Source organism: Monodon monoceros, unplaced genomic scaffold (genome assembly GCF_005190385.1).
Source record: "Monodon monoceros isolate NGI ecotype Baffin Bay Population unplaced genomic scaffold, NGI_Narwhal_1 Super_Scaffold_12, whole genome shotgun sequence".
Taxonomy (NCBI): domain Eukaryota; kingdom Metazoa; phylum Chordata; class Mammalia; order Artiodactyla; family Monodontidae; genus Monodon; species Monodon monoceros.
In genome coordinates, this window is record NW_021703768.1 from 841,065 (window position 1) to 867,364 (window position 26,300).

The 26,300-nt window shown below is 53.2% G+C and overlaps 1 protein-coding gene across 16 annotated transcripts in view; it reads left to right on the plus strand.

Moving 5' to 3' along the window:
- Positions 1-24,386, plus strand: part of CUNH1orf159 (chromosome unknown C1orf159 homolog) — a 27,534-nt gene extending 3,148 nt beyond the window's left edge. For 3 of the 16 annotated variants that reach the window (XM_029215949.1, XM_029215948.1, XM_029215951.1), the window contains 11 exons: positions 15,584-15,622; positions 15,709-16,863; positions 17,039-17,210; positions 17,312-17,387; positions 19,972-20,129; positions 20,408-20,473; positions 22,158-22,243; positions 22,837-22,862; positions 22,977-23,007; positions 23,379-23,420; positions 24,141-24,355. In XM_029215949.1, the coding sequence (XP_029071782.1) occupies positions 16,536-16,863; positions 17,039-17,210; positions 17,312-17,387; positions 19,972-20,129; positions 20,408-20,473; positions 22,158-22,243; positions 22,837-22,862; positions 22,977-23,007; positions 23,379-23,420; positions 24,141-24,238 (1,083 nt within the window). In that variant the 5' untranslated portion in view covers positions 15,584-15,622; positions 15,709-16,535 and the 3' untranslated portion in view covers positions 24,239-24,355. Of the gene's footprint in view, positions 1-6,693; positions 15,623-15,708; positions 16,864-17,038; positions 17,211-17,311; positions 17,388-19,351; positions 19,853-19,971; positions 20,130-20,407; positions 20,662-21,716; positions 21,873-22,108; positions 22,244-22,630; positions 22,864-22,976; positions 23,008-23,378; positions 23,421-24,140 lie in introns of those variants that run through there. The other 13 variants (XM_029215956.1, XM_029215954.1, XM_029215953.1 and 10 more) reach the window with 12 other exon arrangements.
- The last annotated feature ends 1,914 nt before the right edge of the window (positions 24,387-26,300 follow it).

Sequence of the window (26,300 nt, forward strand, 5' to 3'; positions counted from 1 at the left end):
CTCTCACTGTTGTGGCCTCTCCCGTTGCGGAGCACAGGCTCACGGGCTCAGCAGCTCCGCGGCATGTGGGATCTTCCCGGACCGGGGCACGAACCCGTGTCCCCTGCATTGGCAAGCGAACTCTCAACCACTACGCCACCAGGGAAGCCCCCTCCCATTGTTTGACTTGCCTATTCGCATTATTAATAGCGTCTTTTTAAAATTAAACTCTTTTGGAGTGGTTTTAGGTTAACAGAAAGATGCAGACCGAGGCACACTGTGGAAACTAAGATGCGACGGTGCTCTGTTACTGTTCCCCGCGCTCCAGGCTGCAGGTCACGCACTGCCGCAGGGTCCTCTTTCTGCCCGGGGTCCCATCTGGGAGCCTACTTTTTCGTGACCTTGACGGTTTGGGGGAGGACCACTCAGGTGTTTTGTAGCGTGTCCCTGATTTGGGCTTTGTCTGCTGTGTTTTCTCCTGGTTAGACAGGGGTTGTGGTTTATGGAAAGAAGACCCCAGAGGTGAGGTGGCGCTCTCGTCACATCACATCAGGGCGCCTGACGTCCGCACGACATCACGGGGGCTGTCGGCCTGGTCACCTGGCTCAGGGGGGATCTGCCAAGGAGTGTCACTCCTTGTCCTGTCCTACCGTCTCTCTGGCAGCCACTCAGAGGGGCAGCCCACCCTCCCGGGGGTGGGAGCGAAGCTCTGGGGAAGACCCACCGTGTGGTCTGGAATCCCGTAAGGAGGATGGACACGTGGGTGTCGTCTGCGCTTTGGTGGGGACGCAGCTCCGCGCTGTCGGTTTGGCTGCCCACCTCGTTCCAGCCTTGGCCGCCAGGACCTTGTCGTTGCCCACCCCTCCCACCCCCCGCCCCTTGTGAGCGCTTCCTTCCTTTCTTGCACTGCCAGCCACGCCAGCTTCCCTTCATCTTGTTGTGTTCCCGCCTCAGCCCTAGAATCACCCAGTTCTCCGGGGAGTGTTGGTTTGTTTCATGGGAGAGTGGGATTTAGAAACGAGGACCTGGCAGCGGGTGTGGGCGTTGCTGCTGGGGTGTCCTTGCCTGTAGTCCTCTTAGCAGATAGGTAACTATGTATCTGTTCACCTGTGTGTCTGTAACCTGTAGTCTGTTAGAAAAGTGCTTATATGTAACCTTCTCACTGCCATCACCATCATTTTTTTATTTGTCCCACCCCAGTGTACATAGAAAGCGGTTTCAGAATTGTTCTCCCATATACCTCCCCGCTCTGAGAAACAAATTTGTCACCTTGAGTGCCATGTTTATATTTGGTTTCTTCTTATCGTTGGTCTTACAGTTCCCAGTCAAAACACTGTCTTCCTGTCCCCTTCAGTGTGTTGGTGCCACACGTTGTGATACAGTTAGATTCAGTGGTCACAGTCTGCTTTCCATCCTGACATCCCTGACATTCTGGTGGGTGGTGTTGATTTTTTTGCATGTATTAAAGTGTACTCTCTGTGATATATCATTCTGTGGATTTTGGCAAATGCATGGAATTTATATCCACCATAATGGTGTATTTTCATGAGCAGAAGTTTTTAATATTGATGAAGTTTAGTTTATCAATTGTGTTTCTTTTTTGGTTCATGCTTTCTGTGTCCTATTTAAAAGTCTTTGCCTAACCAAAAGCCCCTAAGATAGTCTCCTGTAGTTGCTTGTAGAAGGTTTATAGATTCAGTTTTGTGTTTAGCTCTGTGAGCCATCTCTAATTAATTTTTCATGTGATGTGAGTCTAGTAGTTTCACTTTTTATTCCATGTAAGTAACCAGCTGTCCCAGCACCATTTCTTGAAAAAAACTTTCTTTTCTCCATTGAATTGCTTTGGCATCTTATCAAAAATCATTTGACTGTGTTTGTGAGGATCTATTTCTGGGTTCTCTATTCTGTTACGTTGGTCTATCTGTTCATCAATCCACACTGTCTTGTGACTTTATAGTAAGTCTTCAGGTACAGCAGTGTAAGTCCTCCATGCTTGTGCTTTTATTCTTTTTAATTTTATTTTTTTTTACTTTTTGGCTGCACCCCGTGGCATGTGGGGTCTTAGTGCCCCGACCAGGGATTGAACCTGCACCCCCTGCATTGGAAGCTTGGAGTCTTAACCACTGGACCACCAGGGAAGTCCCACTTGTTCTTCTTTTAAAAATTGCTCTGGCTATTCTAGGTTCTTTGTATTTTCATATACATTTCAGAATCAGGTTGTCAGTTCCTCAAAAAAAAAAAAACCTGCTGTAATTTTGATTGTGATTATCTTAAATACTGGGTCAATTTGGGGAGAAATCAATCTTAGTAATATTGAGTCCTCTAATCCATTCACATGGATGAATGGAGATACACACATATATGTGTGTGTGTTCATGTTGATACATATGTACCAGCATTGTATGTCTTTCCATTATGTGGACCTTGAACAAGTCTCAGCAGTTTTATCTTTCTCTGTGTCCAGGTCTCACACATCTTTTATTAAGTTTATCCCCACAAACAGACTGTTTTGAGTGCCGTTGTAAATGATATTTAAGTTTCACTTTCCAATTACGTGTTGCTAGTATACAGAAATGACAGTGCCTTTTGCATATTGACTTTATATTCTTGCAACATTGCTGACCTCACCTACAAATTATAGTAGGTTTTTAAGATTTCCTAGGATTTTCCATGTGAACAGCCATGCCGTGTGCACAGAGGCACGATCACTCCTCTTTCTAACCTTGTGGCTTTTGCTTTGTTTTCTGTCGTCACTGGCTTGAGCCACAGGACAGTGTTGACTAGACCGGCTAAGGCTGGGTGGCCTTGGCCTCTTCACTGCTGCTATGGCATCAGCTGTGGGGTTTTTGGAGATGCCCTGCCTCACGCTGAGGGTGTCTCCTGTTTGCAGTTTGCTGAGGGTTATCGTGAATGGGCCTGAAATTTTGTCAAATGCTCGTTTTGCATCTGCTGAGATTGTGACATGGTTTTTTTCCTCTTTAATCTATTAAAGTGGTTGATTGCATTGACTGGTTTTTGTATGTTAGGTCAATCTTTTTTTTTTCCCCGAAGTTACAAAGACTTTTTAAAAAATGTTTATTTATTTATTTTTAAATTTTGTTTTTGGCTGCGTTGGGTCTTAGTTGCCCCGCAGCATGTGGGATCTTAGTTCCCCAACCAGGGATTGAATCCGTGTCGCCTGCGTTGGAAGGCAGATTCTTCTCCACTGGACCACCAGGGAAGTCCTACGTTAAGTCAATCTTATGTTCCTGGAAGAAACTCATTTGGTCGTGTTCTGTCACCTTTCTGTGTTTTACTGAATGCAGTTTGCTAATGTTTTGTTACAGTTTGGGGTCTGTATTCATGAGGGATGTCAGTCTGCATTTTTTCCCTCGTAATGTCCTTGTCTGGATTTCTGTCGGGGTTATGCTGGCCTATGTTTGAGTCTTGCTTGCTGGCCTTATAAACGAGCTAGGACAGGTTCCCTTCCCCTTTGTTTTCTAAAGGACTTTGTTTAGTATTGGTATTAGTTCTTCCTTAGTTTTTTGGTAGACTTCACTAGTGAAGCTGTCTGGGTTCACTGTTTTCTTTGTGGGAAGTTTTACAAATATTAATTCAATTTCTTTCCTTTCATCTTAATTCAAATTATTTCCTTTCATCTGCCTAATACGGTTGAATTCACTCTCGTTTTTCTGTCTTCTTAAGATGGAAGCACAGATCAGTGATTTCACACTTGTCTTCATCTCTTATACAGCCATTAAAAACTATAAAATTTTTTCTAAGCGCTGCTTTAGTTTCCTACACAAAATCTGATAGGTCGCACTTTATCTTTCTGTTAAAAATATTTTAAAATTTCCAGTGTTTGATCCATGAGTTATTTAGAAGTCTGTTGTTTAATTTACAAGTATGTGGAGATTTTCTAAATATCTTTTGTTACTGATTTCTAATATAATTCCATTTAGTCAGAGAATATTCTCTGTATGATTTTCACCCTTTGAATTTGTTGATACTTGTTTTATGGTCAAGCATACGGTCTGTTAGTGAATATTTTGTTTGCAGTTAAGAAGAGTGTGTATTACACTTTTTTTGAGTGTCATATTCTGTAATTGTCAGTTGAGTCAAATATTGCCCAAATCCTTTTTTTTTTTTTTTTTTTTTTTTTGGCGGTACGCGGGCCTCTCATGGTTGTGGCCTCTCCCGTTGCGGAGCACAGGATCCAGACGCGCAGGCTCAGCGGCCATGGCTCACGGGCCCAGCCGCTCCGCGGCACGTGGGATCTTCCCGGACCGGGGCACGACCCCGCGTCCCCTGCATCAGTAGGCGGACTCCCAACCACCGCGCCACCAGGGAAGCCCTGCCCAAATCTTTTATATCCTTACTCTTTTTTTTTTTTTTTGTCTACTTGTTCAATCAGTTATTGAAAGAGGGGTATTCAAGTTTCCAATCACATTTGTGGATTTGTCTTTTTCCTTTTAGTTCTCGCAACTTCATGTATTTGCAAGGTTTTATTCAGTGCATACAAATCAATCCAAGACGATTGATTTATCTTCCTGATGAATTTACGCTGTTATTGTTGTGAAAGATCGAAGTCTACTTTGTCTGCTATCAGTATATCTGCATGAGTGTTCCTATGCTCGGTAATTGCATAGTCTATCTTTCCCATCCTGTGCTTTCAGTGTTCTGTGTCTTTATGTATAAAGCTTGTCTGTTATAAAGTGCATATCATTTGGTCTTGCTTTTTATCCAATCTGACGATCTCTACTTTTCAAAAAAATAACTATAATAACTACCATTTATTGAGGCACTTTATATGCATTATGTAATTTCACTTTTTCCAGATTTTTTTATTGTAGTGAGATATACATAACATGAAATTTACCATTTTAACCATTTAAAAATATATAGCCTGTAGCATTAAGTGTATTTATGATGTTGTACAACACTTACCACCACCCGCCTCTGGAACTTTCTCATCTTCTCAAACTGAAACTCTGTCCCCATTAAACGCTAACTGCCGTCCCCTTCCCAGCCTTGGCACCCACCCTCCTACTTTTTGTCTCTATGGATTTGACGACCCAGGGGACCTCATGTAAGTGGAATCATACATTATTTGTCCTCTTGTGCCTGGCTTATTTCACTTAGTATAATGTCACCTGTGTTGTAGCAGGTGTCAGAATTCCTCCTTTTTAAGGCTGAATAACATTCCATTGTATGGATGGACCACATCTTGTTTATTCACTCATTGGTCAATGGGTATTTGGGTTGCTTCCACTTTTTTCTTTCTTGGCTGTTGTGAATAATGCTGCTGTGGACACTGGTGTACAAATATCTCTTAACGACCCTGTTTTTGGTTCTTCTGAGTATATAATCAGAAGTGGAATTGCTGAATCATATGGTAATGCTGCACCGCTTTACATTTCCACCAGCAGCAGACAGGGGTTCAGATTTCTCCACGTTCATTGTTTCTGGGTTGGTTCTTTTTAAAATATTTATTTATTTATTTATTTTATTTGGCTGTGCCGGGTCTTAGTTGTGGCATGTGGGATCTAGTTCCCTGACCAGGGATCGAACCCAGGCCCCCTGCATTGGGAGCATGGAGTCTTAGCTACTGGACCACTAGTGAAGTCCCAGTTGTTTCTGTTTTTTTGATAGTAGCCATCCTCATGGGTGTGGAGTAGTATATTTGCTGCATTTCTCTAATGATCAGTGATGCTAATCTCTGCTTTTTGATGGAGTCTTTAGTCTGTTTACATTTAGTGCGGTTATTAGAGTGCTTGGGTTTAAATCTACCATCTTGATGTTTGATTTCTGTTTTTCCATCTGTTTCTCCTTTCCTCCCTTTTTTCTTTTTTTGGTGAATCAAGTTTTTAAAATTCTGTTTTATGTCCTTTATTGACTTCTTAGTTCTGCCCTTTTGTGTTATTTTATAGTGGTTCCTATAGAGATTAAATATGTGTGTTTAATTTATCATGGTCTACCTTAAAAGTTAATCCTGTACTTCACAAACAGTACAGAGGGTCCCAGTGACCACCTTCTACTTCTAGTGCTCTTGGCCGCATATATTTTAGCTCTTGTGCTAGAAAATTCTACAACACAGTTTTCATCTTTACTTTAGCTAATAGTCTTTAAAAATAGTTAGAGGTGTATTACATTTAATTGTTAAGGTCTTGGATGCCTTTGTTTACTAAATTGAGAATTTCTGGGTCCAGTGGTTAGGACGTTGTGCTCTCACTGCTGAGGGCCCGGGTTCAATCCCTGGTCGGGGAACTAAAATCCCACAAGCCTCCCAGTGCAGCCAAAAAAAAAAAGAGAGAATTTCTGTAGAACTGCACCGTACTTGGCTTGACATGCTAAATGTATTAGTTGAACGTTGTAAAACAAGCAGTACCCACTGGCCCCTGTAGAAAACCCTCAGACCCCAGGTCAGTGTGGGGGGTAAGTAGAGGCTCTGGAGCCAGGGGCCTGGCCAGTCCTCACCCTGCCGTGTATTCGCTGTGCCATGTACTTGCTGTGTGATCTTGTGCAAGCCTGTTTTCTCCTCTTACAAGGGGTCCAGGGACTTCCCTGGTGGCGCAGTGGTTAAGAATCCACCTGCCAATGCAGGGGACACGGGTTCAAGCCCTGGTCCGGGAAGATCCCACATGCTGCGGAGCAACTAAGCCCGTGCACCACAACTACTGAGCCTGCGCTCTAGAGCCTGTGAGCCACAACTACTGAGCCTGTGTGCCACAACTACTGAAGCCCGCATGCTTACAGCCTGTGCTCCGCAACAAGAGAAGCCACCACAATGAGAAGCCCTCGCACCGCAACGAAGAGTAGCCTCCTCTCGCTGCAACTAGAGAAAGCCCGTGCACAGCAACGAAGACCCAACTCAGCCAAAAATAAATAATAAAATAAAATAAATTAATTTAAAAAAAAGGGGGGTCGATAATAGGCATTGCTGGGAGGGTAAAATGAGTTAATATGAATGAATAACTCAGAGTGGTGCTTGGCACACAGCAAGTGCTATATAATTGCTGTTCTTGCTGTTGTTACACAGTGAGTAGGTTCACATCCCTTGGAGATCCAGGATCTGCAGCAAAAAGAGACTTTTTCATCCTTCGCAAACCAACATGGGCATGAAAGTCCGGCCCTAGCTGTGTATGTGACAAACCTCTAAGGTGTGAAATTACTTTTCATAGGAGAATAAACCTCAGATTATTAATTTGATCATTCTTTGGGGAATGTTTTAGAGATGAAAAGGGCTACTAAAATAATGTTAAGTATAACTTTTTTTTTTTTTTTGCGGTACGTGGGCCTCTCACTGCTGTGGCCTCTCCCGCTGCGGAGCACAGGCTCTGGACACGCAGGCTCAGAGGCCATGGCTCACGGGCCCAGCCGCTCCGCGGCATGTGGGATCCTCCCAGACCGGGGCACGAACCTGTGTCCCGTGCATCGGCAGGCGGACTCTCAACCACTGCGCCACCAGGGAAGCCCTAACTTATTATCTTAAATTTATCCTTTTGCAACTGGATTCATGTTGTTAACCGAGAAGAGTGTTTTAGCATCCATCCCCATTTGCTTCCCTGAGGCCGACTCCTGCCCAGTGGAGATGAGGCTCTGGTGGCACTGCAGTTCTCTCCGAGTGCCCTGTTGCTGACCTCTGTGCCTACCATTGGGTTTCTGAATAGAAAAGCCATGCAGTAGAGTCATTTCCGGCATAGAAGAATCAGCTCCAACAAATGACTCTCCCGTAGATGGCAATTATCAGCCCTGGACAAGATAGAAAAGCAGCTACCTGAGGACTCTGGAAGAGGGGACAGCAGGCAGATCCTGAGGGCAGCTTAGACTTAGAGGCAGGGCCGGCACACAGTGTGTCTCTTGTTTGCACATCTTCCCTCTGAGGGCTGCACAGTCACTGCAGGGGTGGTGTGGTGGCTAAAACTCTGGGTGGAAAGACCGTGCGCTTCCTCGTTAGACTAAGGGGAGGAGCTGGTATCCACAGCTGCTGGGGAGAAATCCTGGAACGAGGAATTCTGTGAATAAACTCTGCTCAGATTTCTGTCCAAGCCTTGAACCGTGCACACACACAGGGCATGGGGAGAAGCCACCTGGAGTGAGAGCGAGGCCACCGCTTCCCACAAAATCGACAGCAACACAGTTTGCAGTTTGAATCTAATGAGATTAATCGCCTGCTAAAGCAAAACCATAAACTCTCTTCAGAGCAATATAATGGAATTCAGAGTCTCTACAACATAACATTTGCAATATACATGTTACAATCTGAAAGTACTCAACATACAAAGAGCCAGGGGGATGTGAACCATCCTCAGGGAAAAGACAGTCCACAGGCGCCAATCGTGTTATGACCCAGGTGTTGGATAGTCAAACAAGCACCTCACAGCTGGCTTAGTAACTGTGCTCAGTGAGGTGAAGGAAAATGCACTCATAATGAACAGAAACATAGGAAATCTCGGTAGAGGAGTAGAAAATATTTTTCAAAACAAGCCAGTTGGAAACTTTAGAACTGGAAAATAAACACCTGAAATAAAAAATTCACTGAATGGGCATAATAGAATGGAAATGACAGGAAGTAGTCAGACTTCAAAGACAAATCAGTAGAAATCATCTGGTCTGAAGAAAAACTGGGGAAATGATTGAGGGAAAAGCATGAAGAGCCTTAGGGACTCATGGGGCAGTGTGAAGTGTCTCACTGCAGCGTAACTATGGAGCCCAGAGGGGAGGCGAGAGACACAGTGGGGCAGGAGAAGTACTTGAAGAACAATGATCAGACTCTTTCCAAATATGGTGAAAAACGTAAATTTATAGATTTCAGAAGCTCAGTGAGTCCCAAACAGGATGAATATGACTAAAACCATACCTAGGCACATCATTTTCAAATTACTGAAAACTTTAAGATTAACTTTAAAAATCTTGACGGCAGCCAGAGAAAAACAAGACTGCATACACACAGCATCACAAAGACTAGGAACTTATCATCAGAAGGCAAGTGGAGCTGCATCTATAAAGTTCTGGAAGAAAGATAGTCAACCCTCCAGGAGTGTGTGTTAAATACAGATGTTTTCAGAAGAAGGAAAACTGATGGAATTTGTTGCCATCATCTGTGTACTGCCAGACATGCTAAAGAAAGTCTTTCCAGGCTGAAGGAAAATGATACCAGAGTGAAACTCAGGTCTTTATGAGTGAGTGATGAGCATCAAAAAGGGTAAATATCTGGGGGGAACGTTTTCTTTAAAATACGTATTTAAAGAAAAAATCAGAACATGTCTTGGGTTTGTAATGCATACAGATGAAATACGTATGATAACTGTAGCATAAGGAACAGTGAAGGGGATCTGTGGACCCGCAGGTTCTGCCTTTACATGAAGTGCTGCAGTATTGATTCTAAGTAAGCTGTGAAACAGTGGGTATGTGTGTTGCAGTCCTAGAGCAATAACCATAAAAATAATGCAGAGACTCATAACTGAAGAACCAAAAGATAAATTGACAGGGGATTTTTAAAAATATTCAAATAATATAAGAGAAAACAGGAAAGAGAGAACAGAGAAATAAAACACCAGAGAGACAGCAGAAAACAAATAATAAAACGGTAGCCTTAAATCCAACCATAGCGTCATTATACATTTGCCAATGCCCAGCATCAGGAGTGAGCCTGATGTAAATATGGACTTGAGGCAACAGTGATGTGTCAGTGTAGGTTCATCAGAGTACCTATCTGGGGCAGGATGTTGACAGTGGGGGAGGCTCTGCTTGTGTGGGGGCAGGGGGTGTATGGGAATTCTCTTACTTCCTGCTCAGTTTAGCTGTGAACCCAAAACTGCTCTAAAAAAATTAAGTCTTTTATGTATTAAAACCAAGGAACAAGTACAAAAATAATAAAATGGTAGACCTAAGTCTAACCACAGTGATAATTACATTAAATGTTAATGGACTAAACTCTCCACTTAAAAGGTAGAGATTATCAGAATGCGTAAATAAGCAAGACCCTACTACATGCTGTCTATGGGAGATTCACTTTAAATATCAAAAACACAGGTTGAAAATAAGTGAATGCAAAATGCGTATGTATACAAATAGCGTAAGAAGGCTGGAGTGGCTATATTTATATCAGATAAGGTAGATTCACAATATGGAGTATTACTAAAGAGAACGAGGAAATTCTAATAATAAAGAGGTTGTTTCATCAGGAAAACATCAATTATGAATGCACCCAATAAAGGGAGTAATAAGCAATCATAGTAGGCAATTTTAGCATCTTTCTCTCACCAGGTATTAGAACAAAAGACCTAAAGAAATCAGTAAAGACATAGAGGATCTGAACAGTGCTCCCAAGCATCTTGACCTGATTGATATTTGTGGAAAGCCACACCCATCAGAAGCAGAGCACAAATCCCTTCTAAGTGCGTATTCTCTAACAAAGACCAGCTGCTGTGCCCTAAAACGAGTTTCTAAGAAAAGTAGTGCACAGCTGTATTTATTTGCATAGGACATTGATTATATAGAAGACACTAAGAAATCTGTGAAAAACTGCTAGAACTATTAAGTGAATTTAGCAAAATCTCAGAACTCCAGGTTAATATGCAAATTTTACTTGTATTTTTGTATACTAACAGCAAACCGTTATGAAATGCAATTAGAGGCCACCGCAGCCCCCTGGGAGTCTGGAAAGGGGGAACTGCGAGCCAGTGAACGGCTCAGTCCCCGGGCGGCAGGGGCCGGTGGGGGTGGGACGCTGCTGCTGCGAGGGTCTGGCGGAGGTCCGCACCAGCCACGCTGAATAAAAGCAAGAAGGAGGAGGGACCACCAGAAGCGGGACACGTGGACAAAGTTCAAGAGGAGGACAAGACATAGTAGAATCAGACTGCCGCTGTCTGAGAGCTGGGGCTACAGAGCTTGAAATTACCCCGGAAAACCTCTGAAATGTTGCGCCCTTCACCGCTTCCTCCTACGGACTCCAGAGGCAACACACCGTATTAAGCATGAGAGTTGGCAGATCACTGTGTATATTTTGCAGGAGCACAGACTGAGGTGTTTCTGTTCCTCTGACCTTGAGTTACCGTTGCTTTCCATTGTGGTCTCTTTCCCCTCAGTGTTCCTCTCCATTCTTCACTTCTAGTCCCACCGCCTTACCAAGTGTGATCGACTCACGCAGGTGAATTAGACCATCTTTTCGCACGCTCTTTTCCTCCCTGTCTGCCAGTGTTACTCTGAACTTGACCGTTTTAACCTTTTCAAACTTTTAAGCTTTTCAAACTTTCTGATGTCACGTCACCATGACAGTCAGCATTGGCTCAGGTTACCCTGTGGACATACCTCTGTTAGGACAGTTAGCACATCCGGGGCTGCCCAGCCCGAGAGGTGCAGAGCAGGTGCCCGTCCGGGGCAGAGAAGTAATCCCGACAGAGAAAACGTTAAAGAGCTTGGCCTGCGGTTGACTTAATTACCACTTCAAGCGTGGGGAAGGTCCTTATACAGAAGTCCTGGCCGGTGATAATCTGGCCTCAAGGAAAACAGAGGAGCAGGTGGCTTACGTTGCAGACCACTTTGTGGTTAGAACAGGGGGACATTTGATGGCGTGGGTTTTTAGCAAGAGGATGAAGTCCTTTAGTAAAGGGTAGAGTGCTTCAGCCAGGGGCTAGTGAATAAAACGCTGACTCCTGATGGCCATAAACGCTGGCACCTAACGCCTGTGGCCCTGCTCCCCATCTCCAAAATGGCTTGGTGAGTTTCAGATTTGGCCATTTTTAAGTTTATGGGGTAGATTAGGCATGACCCCTCTTGAAAGTTTCCCTGCAAGGTATATGGCAGGATATGTCTTCCCATGTAACAAAATACCATTAAAAGTCGTAACTGCTGCTGTGCAACTTCTGCCTTTTAGTAGAAACTTCTGTTCCTTGAACGACGTGTATTGGTGCATCTTTCTTTGCTTTTTTTCTCTTTCAAATAGAATGTTTCATGTTTGACTTGCTTATCCGTATGTCTCCTGGGAATCAGTTTCTGCCCAGTACTCCCTGCTGGTTTATTTCATAGGACACTTTTAAGGAGTGAGGTTGCAGATGGGTTCACAGGTGACTTGACCTTGGAAAACTGTGGAGATTGACAGAGGGAACTCGTCTTTGAGCACCTGTTCTCAAAGCAACATTCAGATCTGTAGAAACACACCTAGGCTCATTGGATGAACATTTAGAATTCTAGTAAATTGCTCAGAGATTCCTAAAGTCCAGTTTAGAGGATCAGACCGTGTGACTGTGTTGTTATTATATTAATTTGTGTAGTGTCCAAAGTTACTTTTTAAAAAGATTAATTTGGTTATTTTTGGCTGTGTTGGGTCTTCATTGCCGCGTGTGGGCTTTCTCTAGTTGCGGCGAGAAGGGGCTACTCTTTGTTGTGATGTGTGGGCTTCTCACTGCGGTGGCTTCTCTTGTTGCAGAGCACAGGCTCTAGGCGTGTGGGCTTCAGTAGTTGCAGCATGCGGGCTCAGCAGTTGCGGCTCACGGGCTTAGTTGCTCCGCGGCATGTGGGATCTTCCCAGACCAGGGCTCGAACCTGTGTCCCCTGCATTGGCAGGCAGATTCTTAACTACTGCGCCACCAGGGAAGTCCCCAAAGTTATGTTTTAAAAAGTGTTCGTGCTTTTTGTAAAGTGATTTGTTCTAAGCACGTTAAAGGTCATTCAAGTGTTGTTCAAAAAAAAGAAAGAAAAAAGAAATTAGAGAGTTAATTATATTTACAATAATACCCAAAGACAAAATATTTAGTAATATGTTTAACAAAAGATGTGTAAGAGCGCCTCTTCACTGAAAGCCACAGAACATTGCTGAGAGAAATTAAAGACAACTTGAAGGGACTTCCCTGGTGGTCCAGTGGCTAAGACTCTGTGCTCCCAGTGCAGGGGGCCCGGGTTCAGTTCCTGGTCAGGGAACTCGTCCCACATGCCGCAACTAAAAAAAGATCCCGCGTGCCACAACTAAGACCCGGCGCAGCCAAATAAATATTTTAAAAAATAAACAAAGACAACTTGAAGAAATGGAGAGAGAGCATGTTTGTAGATTAGAAGACTCAATACTGTTAAAATGTCAGTTATCCCAGTCAAGATTCCAGAAGGCTTTTTGTAGTAATTGACAAGATGATTCTAAAACATGGAAATGCAGGTGACCTGGAATTGCCAAAGCAATTACACAAAGCAGGGCTTCACTCTGCCTGACTTCAGACTTTCTGTAAAGCTTCAGTAGTTGAGACTGTGTGGTACTGGTGACACACAGATGAATGGAACAGAATAGGAAGTCCAGAAGTAGACCCACACACAGACAATTGATTTTCAACAAAGATGTCAAGACAATTTAATATGAAAAGGAAAGCCTTTTTAACACATGGTGCTACAACAACTGGATATACATAGGGAAGAAAAATGAACTTGATCTTTACTTCACACCATGACACAAAAGTAACTCAGAGAAAACACAGGAAATCCTTATGACCCTGAGGTCAAGGCAGAGATTCCTTAGGACGCAAAAAGCAAGAACCATAAAAGAAAAAATGGATGCATTCGATTTTATCAAAATGAAAACATTTGTTCTTCTAAAGATACCCATTAGAAAATGAAAAGACAAGTCACAAAATGGGAGAAAATATTTACAGTACATATATCTGACAAAATACATGAAGAGTTAGCACATAATAATAGACAGATGACCCAGCCAAACAGCGTGGCCCAAAGATGTGAATAGACACATTATGAGAGATGTAAGATGTGTGAATGGCTGACAAGCAGGACAGAGGTGCTGACTGTCGCTAGTTACCAGGGAAACGCAGGTTGGAACAGCAGGAGAACCGCTGCCCGCCCACCGGTGCGAGGCCACTAGCTGGCAGGGCCAGAGCAGGTGAGCCGCCCACTGCACACGGAGCCGCTGCCCGAGAACAGCAGGGCAGCTTCCCAGAGAGTCCCCTTGACCTGGTGCTTCCAAGTATTTACCCAAAGAGGAAGGAAAGCAAGCGACTGTGCAGGAACGGGCCCAAGAACGTCCCCAGCAGCGTTAGCCACCAAAATGTGGAAAAAGCCACATGGCCATCAGCAGGCAGCGGGCAAGGGAAGTGTCCTTGCAGTGGATGCCACTCAGCCACGAGAGGGCAAAGTATGGAGGAATCTGAAGATCGCTGTGGCCATGCTGAAGGGCAGGAGCCCGACACAAGGTGCGCGGACAGTGTGGTCCGTTCTGAAATTCCAGAAGACGCCGTCCACGTGCAGCGGCAGGGCTTGGCCGGGCAGGCGGGGGCCGTGGAGGGGCCGCACGGTGTGGACACCGTACTCAGTCGTGTCCACTGAGTAGCAGACAGAGGTGTCGACTGAGACCTGATTCCTGAATCAAAGGTGTCAATGCGGCTGTGACACCACTAGTTGCCACCTGAGGGGATTTCAAATTCTAGAAAGGGGATGGTGCCACAGGAAAGAGCAGGTGTTCTTTTTGTTTTTGTTTTTGTTTTTGCGGTACGCGGGCCTCTCACCGTTGTGGCCTCTCCCATCGCGGAGCACAAGCTCCGGACGCGCAGGCTCAGCGGCCATGGCTCACAGGCCCAGCCGCTCCACGGCATGTGGGATCCTCCTGGACCGGGGCACGAACCCGTGTGCCCTGCATCGGCAGGCGGACTCCCAACCACTGCGCCACCAGGGAAGCCCAAGAGCAGATGTTTTTAACGGGGGGACTTGACGTGGGGGGCGGCGTCTGCTCCATCAGCCTGGACTAAAGGCGGCACAGAGCGAATGGCAGGACAGACCCCAGCCCGGGACCCCCAGGCCCTGGGCCAGTGGGCGGAGGGGCTTCTCGCCCCCCAGCCCCAAGCGCGCCCTCTGTGGAACCTGAACCAGCCCCCCTCATGCGCAGCTCCACTCTGCAGCTGTTTTTGTTAAGAAAAAAGTGTTTTTAGAGGTGACTTTTATGTGTTTGGGACAGATTATAATTGTAGTTCCCACCTTTCAGAATAAAAACCCGACTCACGATTTACTTCCGGGGTTGTGCAGGCCGGCGTGTTTCCCTGGTTGCGTTAGAAGTGTGGCACCGTGAGCGCTGAATCGCGTGGGCTGTCGCGTTTCGTGTGGCTTTAGCGTTAGGAAGTTTACTTGCAGTCTGTTTGCTCTCTGGATCCATCACCCGCCAGAGGCACCTGCACCCAGTACTGCCTGTGTCATGGCTTTTAGTGCCCCAGCTGGGTGTTTCCCACACACCCTCCCGTGATGACAACAGGGCCAACGGCACAAAACTGTTAAGACCGAGGGGTCCTGACCAGCCTGGCCGCCCCAGAGGTACCCTTGCCATTCCGTCTCTGGGTGGAAATACTGGAAATCGAATTCGGGTCTTATGAGGACAGGATGAGATGGCGGGTGGGAGGGCCGTCCGAGCTCTGGGGCAGGACTGGCTCACCCAGACCCTCTCTGCTCAGTCCTTCTTCCTGGAAGCATCAGCGAACGGTGGGAAACTGGCGGAGGAGGGAGTGAGTCCATCAGATCCTGGTCCGGGTGGGCCGAGCCATGGGGGTTCCTGATGAAAAGTCCAGTTGGACCCCGAGCCCCGGGCGTGGTTTGGCTGCGCTTGACCAGCAGCACGGCCTCACCTATCCACCTCGATTTGCAGGCCCCGGACCGAGGGTCTGCCGGGCTCCAGGAGGGCCAGGTAAGCATCCTGCGCCCTGGCCCCCGCCCGGTGCCCTGCCCTGCCAGGCGTCGCCTGTGGCCACACGGCACCCCTCTCTCTCGCAGACCCTGAGCTCCGGGACATGGCGCTCCAGCGCGCCGTCCTCCTGGCCAGCCTCCTGGTGGAAGTTGCCAGTAGATCCTCAGGAAGTGCGGTGAGCACCCAGCACGTGGCTCATGGGCTCTTCACCCAGGGGCTCGCCCTTCCACCTCTAGGTGCCACCCTTGTCCCGGCCCCCGAGATGCTGGCCGTGCCCACTGCCAGGGTCAGAGGGGCCTGTGCCTCTGGGCGGGCAGCAGACGCACAGCCCCGCCTCTGGCACCCGCTCCACTCTGCCTGCTAGAACCTCCTTTCCCTCTGCCCAACTAGACCTCTTTCTGGAGCTGAAATAGGGTCTCCACAGAGCTGCCCCCACTGGCACTGGCCACAGCTAGTGGGGCGGACAGAGACGCCCACTTCAGGCTCAGACTCGGCCAGGTCATGGCTCTCCCAAGCCGGTGACACAGGTGTGCCAGGCTGTGGTTTCTGGAGGTGCCCGGCCATGTGTGCACACACCCAGCTGCTCGTGCTCCAGGATGGTGAGCCTTCCAGCCACTCTGCCCCTGCCGGGTTGGGTGGGACAGGACGGCCAGGCCTCCCCCTCGGGCTTGGCCTTGGCCCCCTGGAGTCCAGGGTGCGCCCATCATTCCTCAGCCGCCCTGAGGTGCCCCTTGCAAATCACAGCGTGCCAGTCCTGGGAAACCAGCTCGGCTGGACTGAGCGCACGGAGCGGAGCTGCCCGGACGCCCCCTGAGGCCCCTGCCGCCGCCTGGTCTGTGAGTGCAGTGCCCGCAGCGCCCACTCCTGCGCGTGGGCCTGGCCTTTCCTCTGTGGGGGCCGAGCTGGACCCCCGATGGAGGTGCCTGTAGACTTGCAGAAGCATCACAGAAGTGTCCAGGAATGTGGGCTGTTTGGTCGGGAGCGCGGGCAGACGCGCCGTGAGGGCTGCACAGGCCTCTCACTAGGGAGGCCAAGGGGGCCTGGAGTTATCTTCCTGTTTCACCACTGCCCAGAAACACATGTGCTTCCTTTCTTAGCAGCTTCATCTTTTGATTTTCAAAGCCACCAGCTGCAAGTGGCGACTAATATAAATAACTTCACGGTTGAAATGCCTGCCCTGTGCCCACCTGTGGCCCACAAGGCGAGAGGTGGCGGCTCTTCCCATGACCCAGGAGACCCCCGTGAGAAAAGAAGGGGCTGCAGGGAGGCCCCAAGGGGAGGGTGGGCGGGCAGTGGAGGAGAGGACCACCCCCTGCCCACCAGGCTGCTCCAGCCCACCCCCAACAGAATCTCTGGGTGGGCCCCGAGGGATTCCTGCCTTTGGGAGTCCAGGTGCCACGGAATGTGCCCTGGCAGGTCCCAGCCCAACACTTCGGTTGTTGGTTCAGTCACCAAACGCTCGCCGGACACCAAGTGCTGTCCCAGGGAGCGTCTGTGCGGTGTGGCCGTGCGTCCTCACCTTGCTCTGGGTCAGCGAGGCACAGTCACCGGACGCTGACTACAAGAGGCCAGAGCCCCAGGTGTTGGGGTGAGCTTGCCGGGAGCCCCTCTGCGGATATCGCCCTGGGCCTGGCCCGCACAAGCTGCCCGGCCGCAGGGTCTGGAAACTCACCACTATCTCCCCTCTAGGGCCAGCAGCCCAAGTGTTGTGTGGACGTGGTGGACACCAACGCCACCTGCCCAGGCACTAACCTGTGTGGCCCAGGTGAGCTTTGGCATGAGCCAGCCTAGATGGCCTCAGGAAGGAGGGGCCAGAGGGGTGGGCAGAGGCAGCGAGCGTGATGGGGCCTTGTCCTGGGAGGTGGGGGCAGGACCCCAGGAGGACACGGTGGCTCCAGGCCTGCGGGGTGGGGGCAGGTAAGACTGCCTCTTCCCTCACAGGGAGTTTCAGCTGCCCTGAGATAAGCTGACGTAAGACAGGAGCAGCAAAGTACAGAAACGTGTACAGGTTTTACAGGACATGGGAGGAAGTGGAGCCCCAAGTAAGTGGCAGAATCAGCGCTTACACAGCAGGTTGAACAAGGAGGCGATTGTGGGCAAGTGGCTGAAACACTGGGGCAGCCGAAGGGAGACGGGGATGATTGTAACATGGTCGCCCGACTCCCGTCTTCTCCTGGTTGGGGGGCGGGGGGCAGCTCGCATATGGGGTTTGTCTCCTCCCCACTTGAGACTTTACCTTCAGAAAGTTTCACATATTAAAAGCCAAGTTGGTAGCTGTGGAGAGATTTGGGTTAGAAGTTGTGGGATAGGAGGTCGGCAAAGGGGAGGGGACACAGATGGAGCGAGCAGAAAGGAACCAGATAAGCACCAGCTCCCGTGTCTCGCTGACCCTCAGTCCTGGGACAGCCCGTCCCATCAGACTCAGCTCAGGAGGAGGATTGTGGGTGGGCTCCCACCAGTGAAACCTCTGTGTGTGGGCAGTAGGTGGGGCGGGGACAGCGTGGAGACCCTCGACGCAGCCCTAGTCTCTCAGGAACTTTCCCAGTGGCCCGCCGTTGCCGCAACCTGTCGAGGTGACTGCCTGAAGTTCACATCAGTTTGCAGGGCTTTGGGAAACGGCAGTTCTGGTCCGTGTGATACCAGGTCAGAAGGGTGGGAGAGAAGTGGAAACGTTAGTATGGAGAGTCAGAGCCAGACAGTGGGGGAGACTGGGAGATTTCAGCACCCGGTCCAGTTTACAGGCAGCTGGGCCTCGAGGCCCAGGTCAGGACTGGAATCTTCTCCATCAGGCAGATCATAGTTTCCTACTGAAAGGTCACTTCTCTCCGCAGCCAGCCCGCTTTCTACCAAAGAGAGTCACAATGACACTAATTGTCTTACAAATAAGCCTAGCCTCACTAAACTTGGCCTGATTGTTGAAGGAAATTTAGCCACAACAGCGACTGACCACACAGGCTCTTTTTAAGTCTGCTTTGCTGGCCTTTTCCCAGGGCCTCTTGAGTCCAGGAAGCCAAGCCAAGGACTCAGCACCAGACTTTGCCTGCAGTACCTCTAGGTTTGGGTGAATTCCTCTCTTCCTGAGGTCCCTGGCCCTGCCGGGCGGTGACCTTCCTTACTCACTGGGCAAGGCAGGGAACCCAGTGAGCCAGGCCCTGCGCTGCTTTTCAAGGGGCTTTAAGGCTCAGCAAAGTCAACCTTCGCTCCTTAGATCTGGTTACTGGGCCCGGCCCCCAGCTGTGCTTTGTTCCTGTACACACAGCGCAGGGCCTCCTTGTGGCCAGCAGCCCTGGCGGCTTCACCAAGGAGCCCAGGTACCTTGGGGCTGGCGGAGGGAGCTCTCGGGAGAATCGTTGCCTTGGCGACAGGTCTGTACCCAGGACCCCATGTTCCTAGGCCTCCTCGATCAGCCCCCCCAGAGGTCAGCCCCTCCCAAGAAATGCCGAGTGAAGGGAAAGAGCCCAACTACTTCAGAAGAGAAGCCCTGGTCTTACGAGAAACGAAGGCCTGTTCCTGATACTTGTATGATTCCACGTTGGGTCTGACGTGGCCTCCTGGCACGGCGCTCAGCCCGTGCGCCCCCGTCACTCTTCAGACCCTGCCATCTGCTTGGCGTCACAGCAGGAAGGCCTTCCTCTGAGGGGACCCGTTTGTGTGCAGACTGCGTGCTGGTCAAGTCTGTGCCGGCCTCCAGCACCTGCAACCAGTATTTCTCCAGTACGTTCTCTCAGCCCGTGCTACGTGCCGGGGTGTTGAGAAGAAATAAAGGTGTAAGGCGCAATCTCTGCCCTTAAAGGGCGCCGTGGGCCGGGTGGGCTGCCTGCCGACCGCCGGCTGGCAAGCGCTGGACCGCTCCCAGCCCCAGGGCGGGCCGCAGGCTGTGGGGAGGCCGCTGGCCGCGGCGTTGGGCAGGGCAGGAACGCGGGTCAAGTGTGCTTGGGCCGCCCGGGGGCGGGGGCGGGCGGCAGCACACTGGCGCAGACGGCCCTTGTCCCTCGTGGCGGCCGAGTGGGAGTGCGCTGCAGCCCCTGGTGGATGTGGGAGGTGGGGCTCGCCTCTCGTCCCCTCCAGCGTGTATACTCGGCACCTGTCAGTTTCGGGTCCCCATCCGGGCCTCTGCAACCCTTTCCGAGGCATGTGGCAAGGGGCCGGTGGGAATGCCTGTGCGAGAGAGGGCTGGCTTCAGTTCCCGCGGAGGCGGTTCTTGTTCTGAAGTCCATCCAAGCTTCCAGAGTGGGTGAACTAGCGTCCTGGAATAAATGTGGTTTCACAGACTCAAAGCGTAGCACTCCCTGAAGGCAGCCGGCTGGCGTGGCCTTGCTTTGAGCCGAGCCTCCTGTCTCCCGGCACAGGCTGCTACGGGCACCGGGCCGAGGACGGGACCGTCAGCTGCATCCGCTGCAGGACCGGGACTCACAACAGCCCCGAGTGCAGAGGCTGTATGTCCCCCCGCCCCTCCCCCTGCCTGCTGCTCACCAAGGGTCCACACCTCCACGTTCCGGAGGAAAGGGTGGGAGTTCTCGCTGTCGTCCCCACACCTGGGCCACTGTCCCTCGGTGGACACCTCCCAGGAGCCCTCTCCCCGAGTCCTCTTGCCCCCCAGGACAGCTGTGGGGTGGGGGCTGCTCTGTCCCCACGGCCACCTCCCTGTCTCATTTCCGGCCCATTTGGGCTGCATCTCTGGCTCCCCAGGGGTCCTCTGCGGGGCCCCCGTGCCTGATCCAGGACCTCACGTGGGTCTGGGCGGCCTATGGAGCCAGCCGCACTGACTGCTCTGTTCCCCCGCAGTCGCTGCCCGGGGCGCGCACTTCCCCATGAACAGGAGCACGGGGATGCCTGGGCGGCCGAGTTTTGGTAAGTCTCTCGGCTCACCGGACCAGTCCTGGGGGGACACAAGGGCACCATCAGAGCCATTCCCAGCGCAGACCCAATCACCGATGCTGGCCACGGAAGGGCCATGTCCACAGTCAAGGGCAGGCTCCACCCCAGACAAGAGCTCTGTACCGGGACCCAGCCCTGGTCACGGAGCAGGACCCCGGACGGTATGGAAGCTCGGTCGGCTTTGAAGTCAGGGTCTGGGGTTGATTTAAAAGGGTGGGTGCTGGGCTTCCCTGGTGGCGCAGTGGTTGAGAGTCTGCCTGCCGATGCAGGGGACACGGGTTCGTGCCCCGGTCCGGGAAGATCCCACATGCAGTGGAGTGGCTGGGCCCATGAGCCATGGCTGCTGAGCCTGGGCGTTTGGAGCCTGTGCTCCGCAACGGGAGAGGCCGCAACAGTGAGAGGCCCGTGTACCGCAAAAAATAAATAAGTAAATAAAAGGGTGGGTGCGGCTGGGGTCGCTTGGCGTGGACCTCCACGTGCCTCTGAATGGGCTGCACGTCTTAACCCTTTGCCTGGCTTAGAGGCACCCCGGCCCCTTGGTCCCTGGGAGCTCAGGATGTGCAGTTCTCCAAGGTGGGAGGGCATCTGAAGTCCCCTTGCACTGTCCCCGGTGGCTCTTCTAGGACATAGGTCTTGGAGGGGACTGAGACGCTGCAGGCAGGCAGACATACCCTCCATACCACCTGGTCCTCAGGTGCAGACACGGGAGACGCCCTGGTACCCCGCCTGTTCCTGCTGCGAGGCGTCCTGTCGTACCTGAGATGCTGGCCGAGCCACAGGGAGTGGCCAGGCTGCGGGGGTGTGGTGCCCAGGCCACCAGTGACCACTGCAGTCACGGCACGGGACCTGCCCCAGGGTGTAGCCACCTCTTCTGAGGTGACTGGGTTGTGATGGGGGTCATGACCCCCCAGATCCTGGTCCTTCAGCAGAGGACACGTTGACCTAGACCAATGGCTTAGGCCTTCCCTGCGAGTCTCAGGACCGGAAGCAAGTGGCCTTGTGCTGGCGTGGGCCGACCAGCAGTGTTTGGGGCAGGGTGGGCCCAGACAGCCCCGGCTTCTTGCGATGTGGGCCTGGGCCTTGCACCAGAGGGTGGCAGATGAGGCCCCTGCAGTCCAGTGTTGAGCCCGCTTCCAGTTGGCAAGTTTGGGGCGGTGTAGCTGGAACCCGTCCCTCCTGAGGCTCTAGCGTGGCCGGCCTTGTGCCTGTGTGTCAGGGTCAGAAAGGTGCTTCCCACGGGCACCTAAACGCAGAGCCTCCAGCTTGGCATCCGCCCGCCGGCCTGCCTGAACCTGTGGAGGTGAAGACAGCAGGCATCCTGGTGCTGGGAGGGCCACCCCAGGTGACAGCTGACCAGCTCCAGAGAGGCAAGGTGGGGTGTATCCGCACGCCAGGGCCACGGGGGCCCCAGAGTCTGTACTGAGTGTCAAGGGAGGAGATGGGGGGCTCGGGGGCCAGGATCACTGAACGTCTTGACAGCCCACGCCCCGGAGAACCTGAGGCCTGGGCAGTTTGAGTGCAGGAGGGACCCACACCCCTGTGTGTGAACCCCTTGGCCCCTGCGGGAGCCCAGGTGTGCACCCCTGGCAGCCCTCACCTCGCTTGCAGGGGGCCCCCAGGTGGCAGCCTCCCTCTTCCTGGGGACGTTTCTCATCAGCTCGGGCCTCATCCTCTCCGTGGCTGCATTCTTCTACCTCAAGCGTGCCAGTAAGCTGCCTGACGTCTTCTATGGAAGAAACAAAGGTACCCCTCCTGCCGGGGTGTGCCCGGGGGCACGGAGCGGGGCTGGGGCCGAGATGCAGGTGTCCGGTGCGAGGCCGCATCTGCGGCACCCTGGAGGGGACTGGGTTGTCACGTGGCTCTCGGGCCTGAGGATAAGAGGGGCGGTCACGTCCTGGGAGTGCTCTGGGTGGATGTCGTGGGGTCTCAGTGTGGAGGGTGACGGGGGCAGACACTCTGCAGGCCGGCTTGTCTGCTCTGGTGGGAAGCTGGGGGTGGGGGCGGCTGGCCCCAGAGCGCTGGCGGGACACCACCGGAGTGTGGTGGGAGATGGGGCCGGGCAGGCTGAGGGCACCGCTGGGCACAGGAGTGAGGGACTGGAGTGAGCCTGGAGCCGGGGACCCTCTGCAGGCTTGTGGAACCCTCAAGCTGATGGACCCCCATCTCAGGCCTGTGGACCCCTGCCCAAGCTGAGGGCCCAGCAGCAGAGGCTGAGGGTCCCTCCCAGACTGAGAGACCCCTGTCCCGAGGCTGAGGGACCCCCGCCCAGGCTGAGGGCCCCCCCAGGCTGAGGCAGCTGTGTGGCCTCCAGGTGACACCTGTGCTCTCCCCTACAGCCCCCAGCCTGCAGCCTGGCGAAGCTGTAAGTACCTGATAGGCGGGCTGAGGCCCCGTGTGTGTGCGTCTGGGTGTCTGTGTGTCTGGGCTGGGGGCCATCCCATGTCCAGTTCTCACTGTGCTTTTTCCCCTTTTCAAGGCCGCGATGATTCCCCCACCTCCGTCCTCAGGTGCGTCAGTGCTTTCCTGTCCCTCGCCCTGTCGGGATGCCTCGTCTCTGGTGGGAATTTCAAAACGCCAGGCCCAACCATGGCCGCTGCAGGGGTGCCGGCCAAGCCCCTCTTCATCATCCACAGCTTTCGTGCCTTTTCCCTTTTATTCCTGAGATGCTGTGTCTGTCGAGGGGGGCAGGGTGTTCCCAACACGGGTCAGGGGTCAGCCCTGCCGCCCTCAGCCCTCCACCAGGTCCCAGCTCTGCCTGAGCAGGGAGCCAGTGGCCGGCGCGGGGCCCTCCCGTGGTCCCTCCTGAGCAGTAGCTGTGTCACAGTTGACCCTGTGAGCACAGAGGTCACATCACACAGGCCACCTGCCTCTTCCCCAGACCGTGTTCCTGCCACCGTGTGGAGGTCTGGAGTGGGGACAGGTGAGGACATCCTCCTCCTTGGGGACAGAGAAGTCCCTCGGTCAAGGCGAGATCTGCCCTGTCCAGTGAGACACTCGTCTGATCTCTCCAAAGCAGCACCATGTCCAAGCACAAGGTGCCTGCGTCAGTCTCCTGGGGCGGCCGTAACAAAGTATGCAGCCCCGGGGGCTCGGGAGAACAGAAGTGTCTTCTCTCATGGTTCTGGAGGCCACCTGCTCCCTCCGGAGGCTCTGGGGTGGGTCCTTCCTGCCTCTCCCAGCCTCTGGGGCTCCAGCTGTCCCTGGGCTTTTGGGGCCGCGTCCCTCCAGCCGCTGCTGCGTCTTCTGCTGGCTTCTCCCCTCTGTATCTCCCTCCCTCTCCCGAGGCCACTGGTCGCTGGATTTAGGGCCCATCAGATAATCACATCTGCAGAGACCATTTTTCCAAGTAAGGTTGCACCCGCAGGTCCTGGGTCTTAGGGCGTGGACACGCGTTTGTAGTTGGGGGGATACCATCCACCCTGCAGTGCATCACATGACCTGTGCCTTTGTGTTTCGGGAGAGCCGGGCCCTCTCCCGGGCCGAGGGGCACCAGGTGTCCGGGAGCTGGAGCCCGGTGGGCTTCCTCCCTGGTGGCTGCTCCAGCCCCACTCCCGTGAGCCCCAGGGAGGCCCACGACCCCAGGCCCTCCCTGCCGCCCCAGGCCCCACTCTGATCCCGCCTGTCTCTGACCCTGTTTCAGTGCGGAAGCCGCGCTACGTCCGGCGCGAGCGACCCTCGGACAGGGACGTGGGCCCCACTGCCGTCTCCTCCGTGGAGGCCCGGGTGAGCAACGTCTGATCCCGCGGCCCATCCACAGCCCCGCGTGCTGCTGAGGGGGGGCCCACACGAAGGCTGGGCGCTGCCCAGCGAGGCCTCAGGACAGGCCTGCACACGGCCCTGGCTCGTCCCTCTCTAGCCACAGATGTGGAGTGAGAGCTGCCTGCCCGCAGGCCTTCCTCAGCGCACACAGCCGCTCAGCGTGACTGACCCGGGGCAGCACTCCAGCCTCTGGCCCTGAGCCGGGCCGGGGAACCAGGCCGCATGGGGTCCAGGCTCCTCGGGAGAGACGACCTGCAGGACCCGGGTGCCCCTCCGCCTTGGAGCGCATGGTGGGCAGACCCCCCCCGCACCCTCTCTGAGAGCAGTGAGGCCGAGGCCTTTGGGGGGTCCGGCCGCATCCACACACAGGCAGTTTGGGGCCTGCAAACCGGCCCCCGGGCTCAGGCGCCCGCAGGGCTGTCCTGCGTGGCCACAGCTGCCCACTTCCAGGCGCCGTGGGAGTGAGTCGCCTGGCCTCCTGCTGACTCTTACCTGTGCTTAAGCAGAAAGCACTTTGCACAGAAGTCCAAGCGGCACGCTGCCCTCGTCTGCACCCCGCCTGCGCCCCAGGCACTGGAGGTCCTCATCCACCTTGGGATGGACACTGGCCCGAAGCTGCTGGAGGTCGAGACCCCCCAGGGACGTGTCAACCCGGGGCCACGTTTACCTGTGACTGCCGCCTGGACTGGCTGTCTCGCTGGACCTGCCGAGGGCCGCCCTGGCCAGCAGTCCCGTCCCGCTGCCCCCGCCCCGAGGCAGCAGCCCGTGTTCCCTGCCTCGGCCGGTTGCGGAGGGACGGCTCTGGGTTCCTGTGGAAATGGGGGAGCGTCGGGGTGCCCACTGAGCACGGGCAGGGTGCTGCCTGGCCTCCCCAGAGCCTCCACGGGGACTGACGTTTTCTCCTCCGGTGTCTGGTCCACGTCCGCGGGGCCCACGGCAGGGCCTGTGTGGCCAGCCTCCTGCTTTCTGCACTGGGATTCCCACTGGGGTGTTTGTGGTTTATGGACACAAGCTCGGTCGCCAGGACATGAACGATGACTGACCGGCAGCTGAGAGGGGCGGCCACCTGAAATCAGCGTCAATAAACCACTCAGGCCCTTCTCGCCGGCCCAAGGTTCACCAGCTCCTCAGCAGGGGTGGAGCCTTGCTGCTGAGCCCTGCCTCGCACTGGGGAGGGCGGGGAGCTCTCAGGATCTTAGCCTCGGGAGAAGGGGGCTTGTCCCAAGCTGCCTCAGAGAGCAGGAGTCCTTGGTGGCCCCCAGCCGTCAGGACTGAGATGGGAAAGAGTGTGGGTGCCCCCAGGGGGGCTTTTCTGTAAAGTGACCGGGCCCATGGGGGACATGCAGTCACGGGTGACTGCAGGCCCCCGTGCGGCCAGGGCACCCATGGGGCCTCTCGGGGAGGTCACCGTGGTGCCCGGCTCACAGCCCCCAGGAGGAAGCTACACGTGGGTACAGAGTGCAGGCTGGCGGCACCTTGGGGAGGTGGGGTCCCGTGGGTGGGTGGCCCTCGGAGGGACCTTTGCCGACTGGCAGCGGGCTTCATCCCGGGCGTCCCAGTCAGAGCTGCCAGGACACAGCTGGGGCAGGGCAGAGAGCCTGGCCCACCCCGTCAGGCTTGCAGCCATCGGGGCACCCAGGGGGCGTCTGCTTGGCCCTGGGTGCTGCGTCAGCACAGCCAGGGCTGCGGGGAGGCTCTGCCCTCTGTTCTGGGGGGCGGCTGCCCGGGAACCTCCTGCCTCCAGGCTGACAGCCTTAAGGGGCTGTGGGTCGCCCATGGGGTTCCTGTGGGCGCAAGATGACCCTCGGCTTCCCTGGGGCCCCCCAGAGCCCCTCTTCTCTAATGTCCTGTCCCCTGCCTGCCTGCAGCCCCCAGCCTCAGCCCTGCCCCATCCCCGGCAGCAAAACTCAACTCTGCATTTCAGCCTGCAGCCCTCTGGTCCCCACACGTGAGATGCTTCCCCTGACTTCCCAGGCCTATGTGGCCTGGTCTCTTGGGCTCTCAGCCGCCGGAGACCCCTGGGCCTGGGTGCGACTGTCTC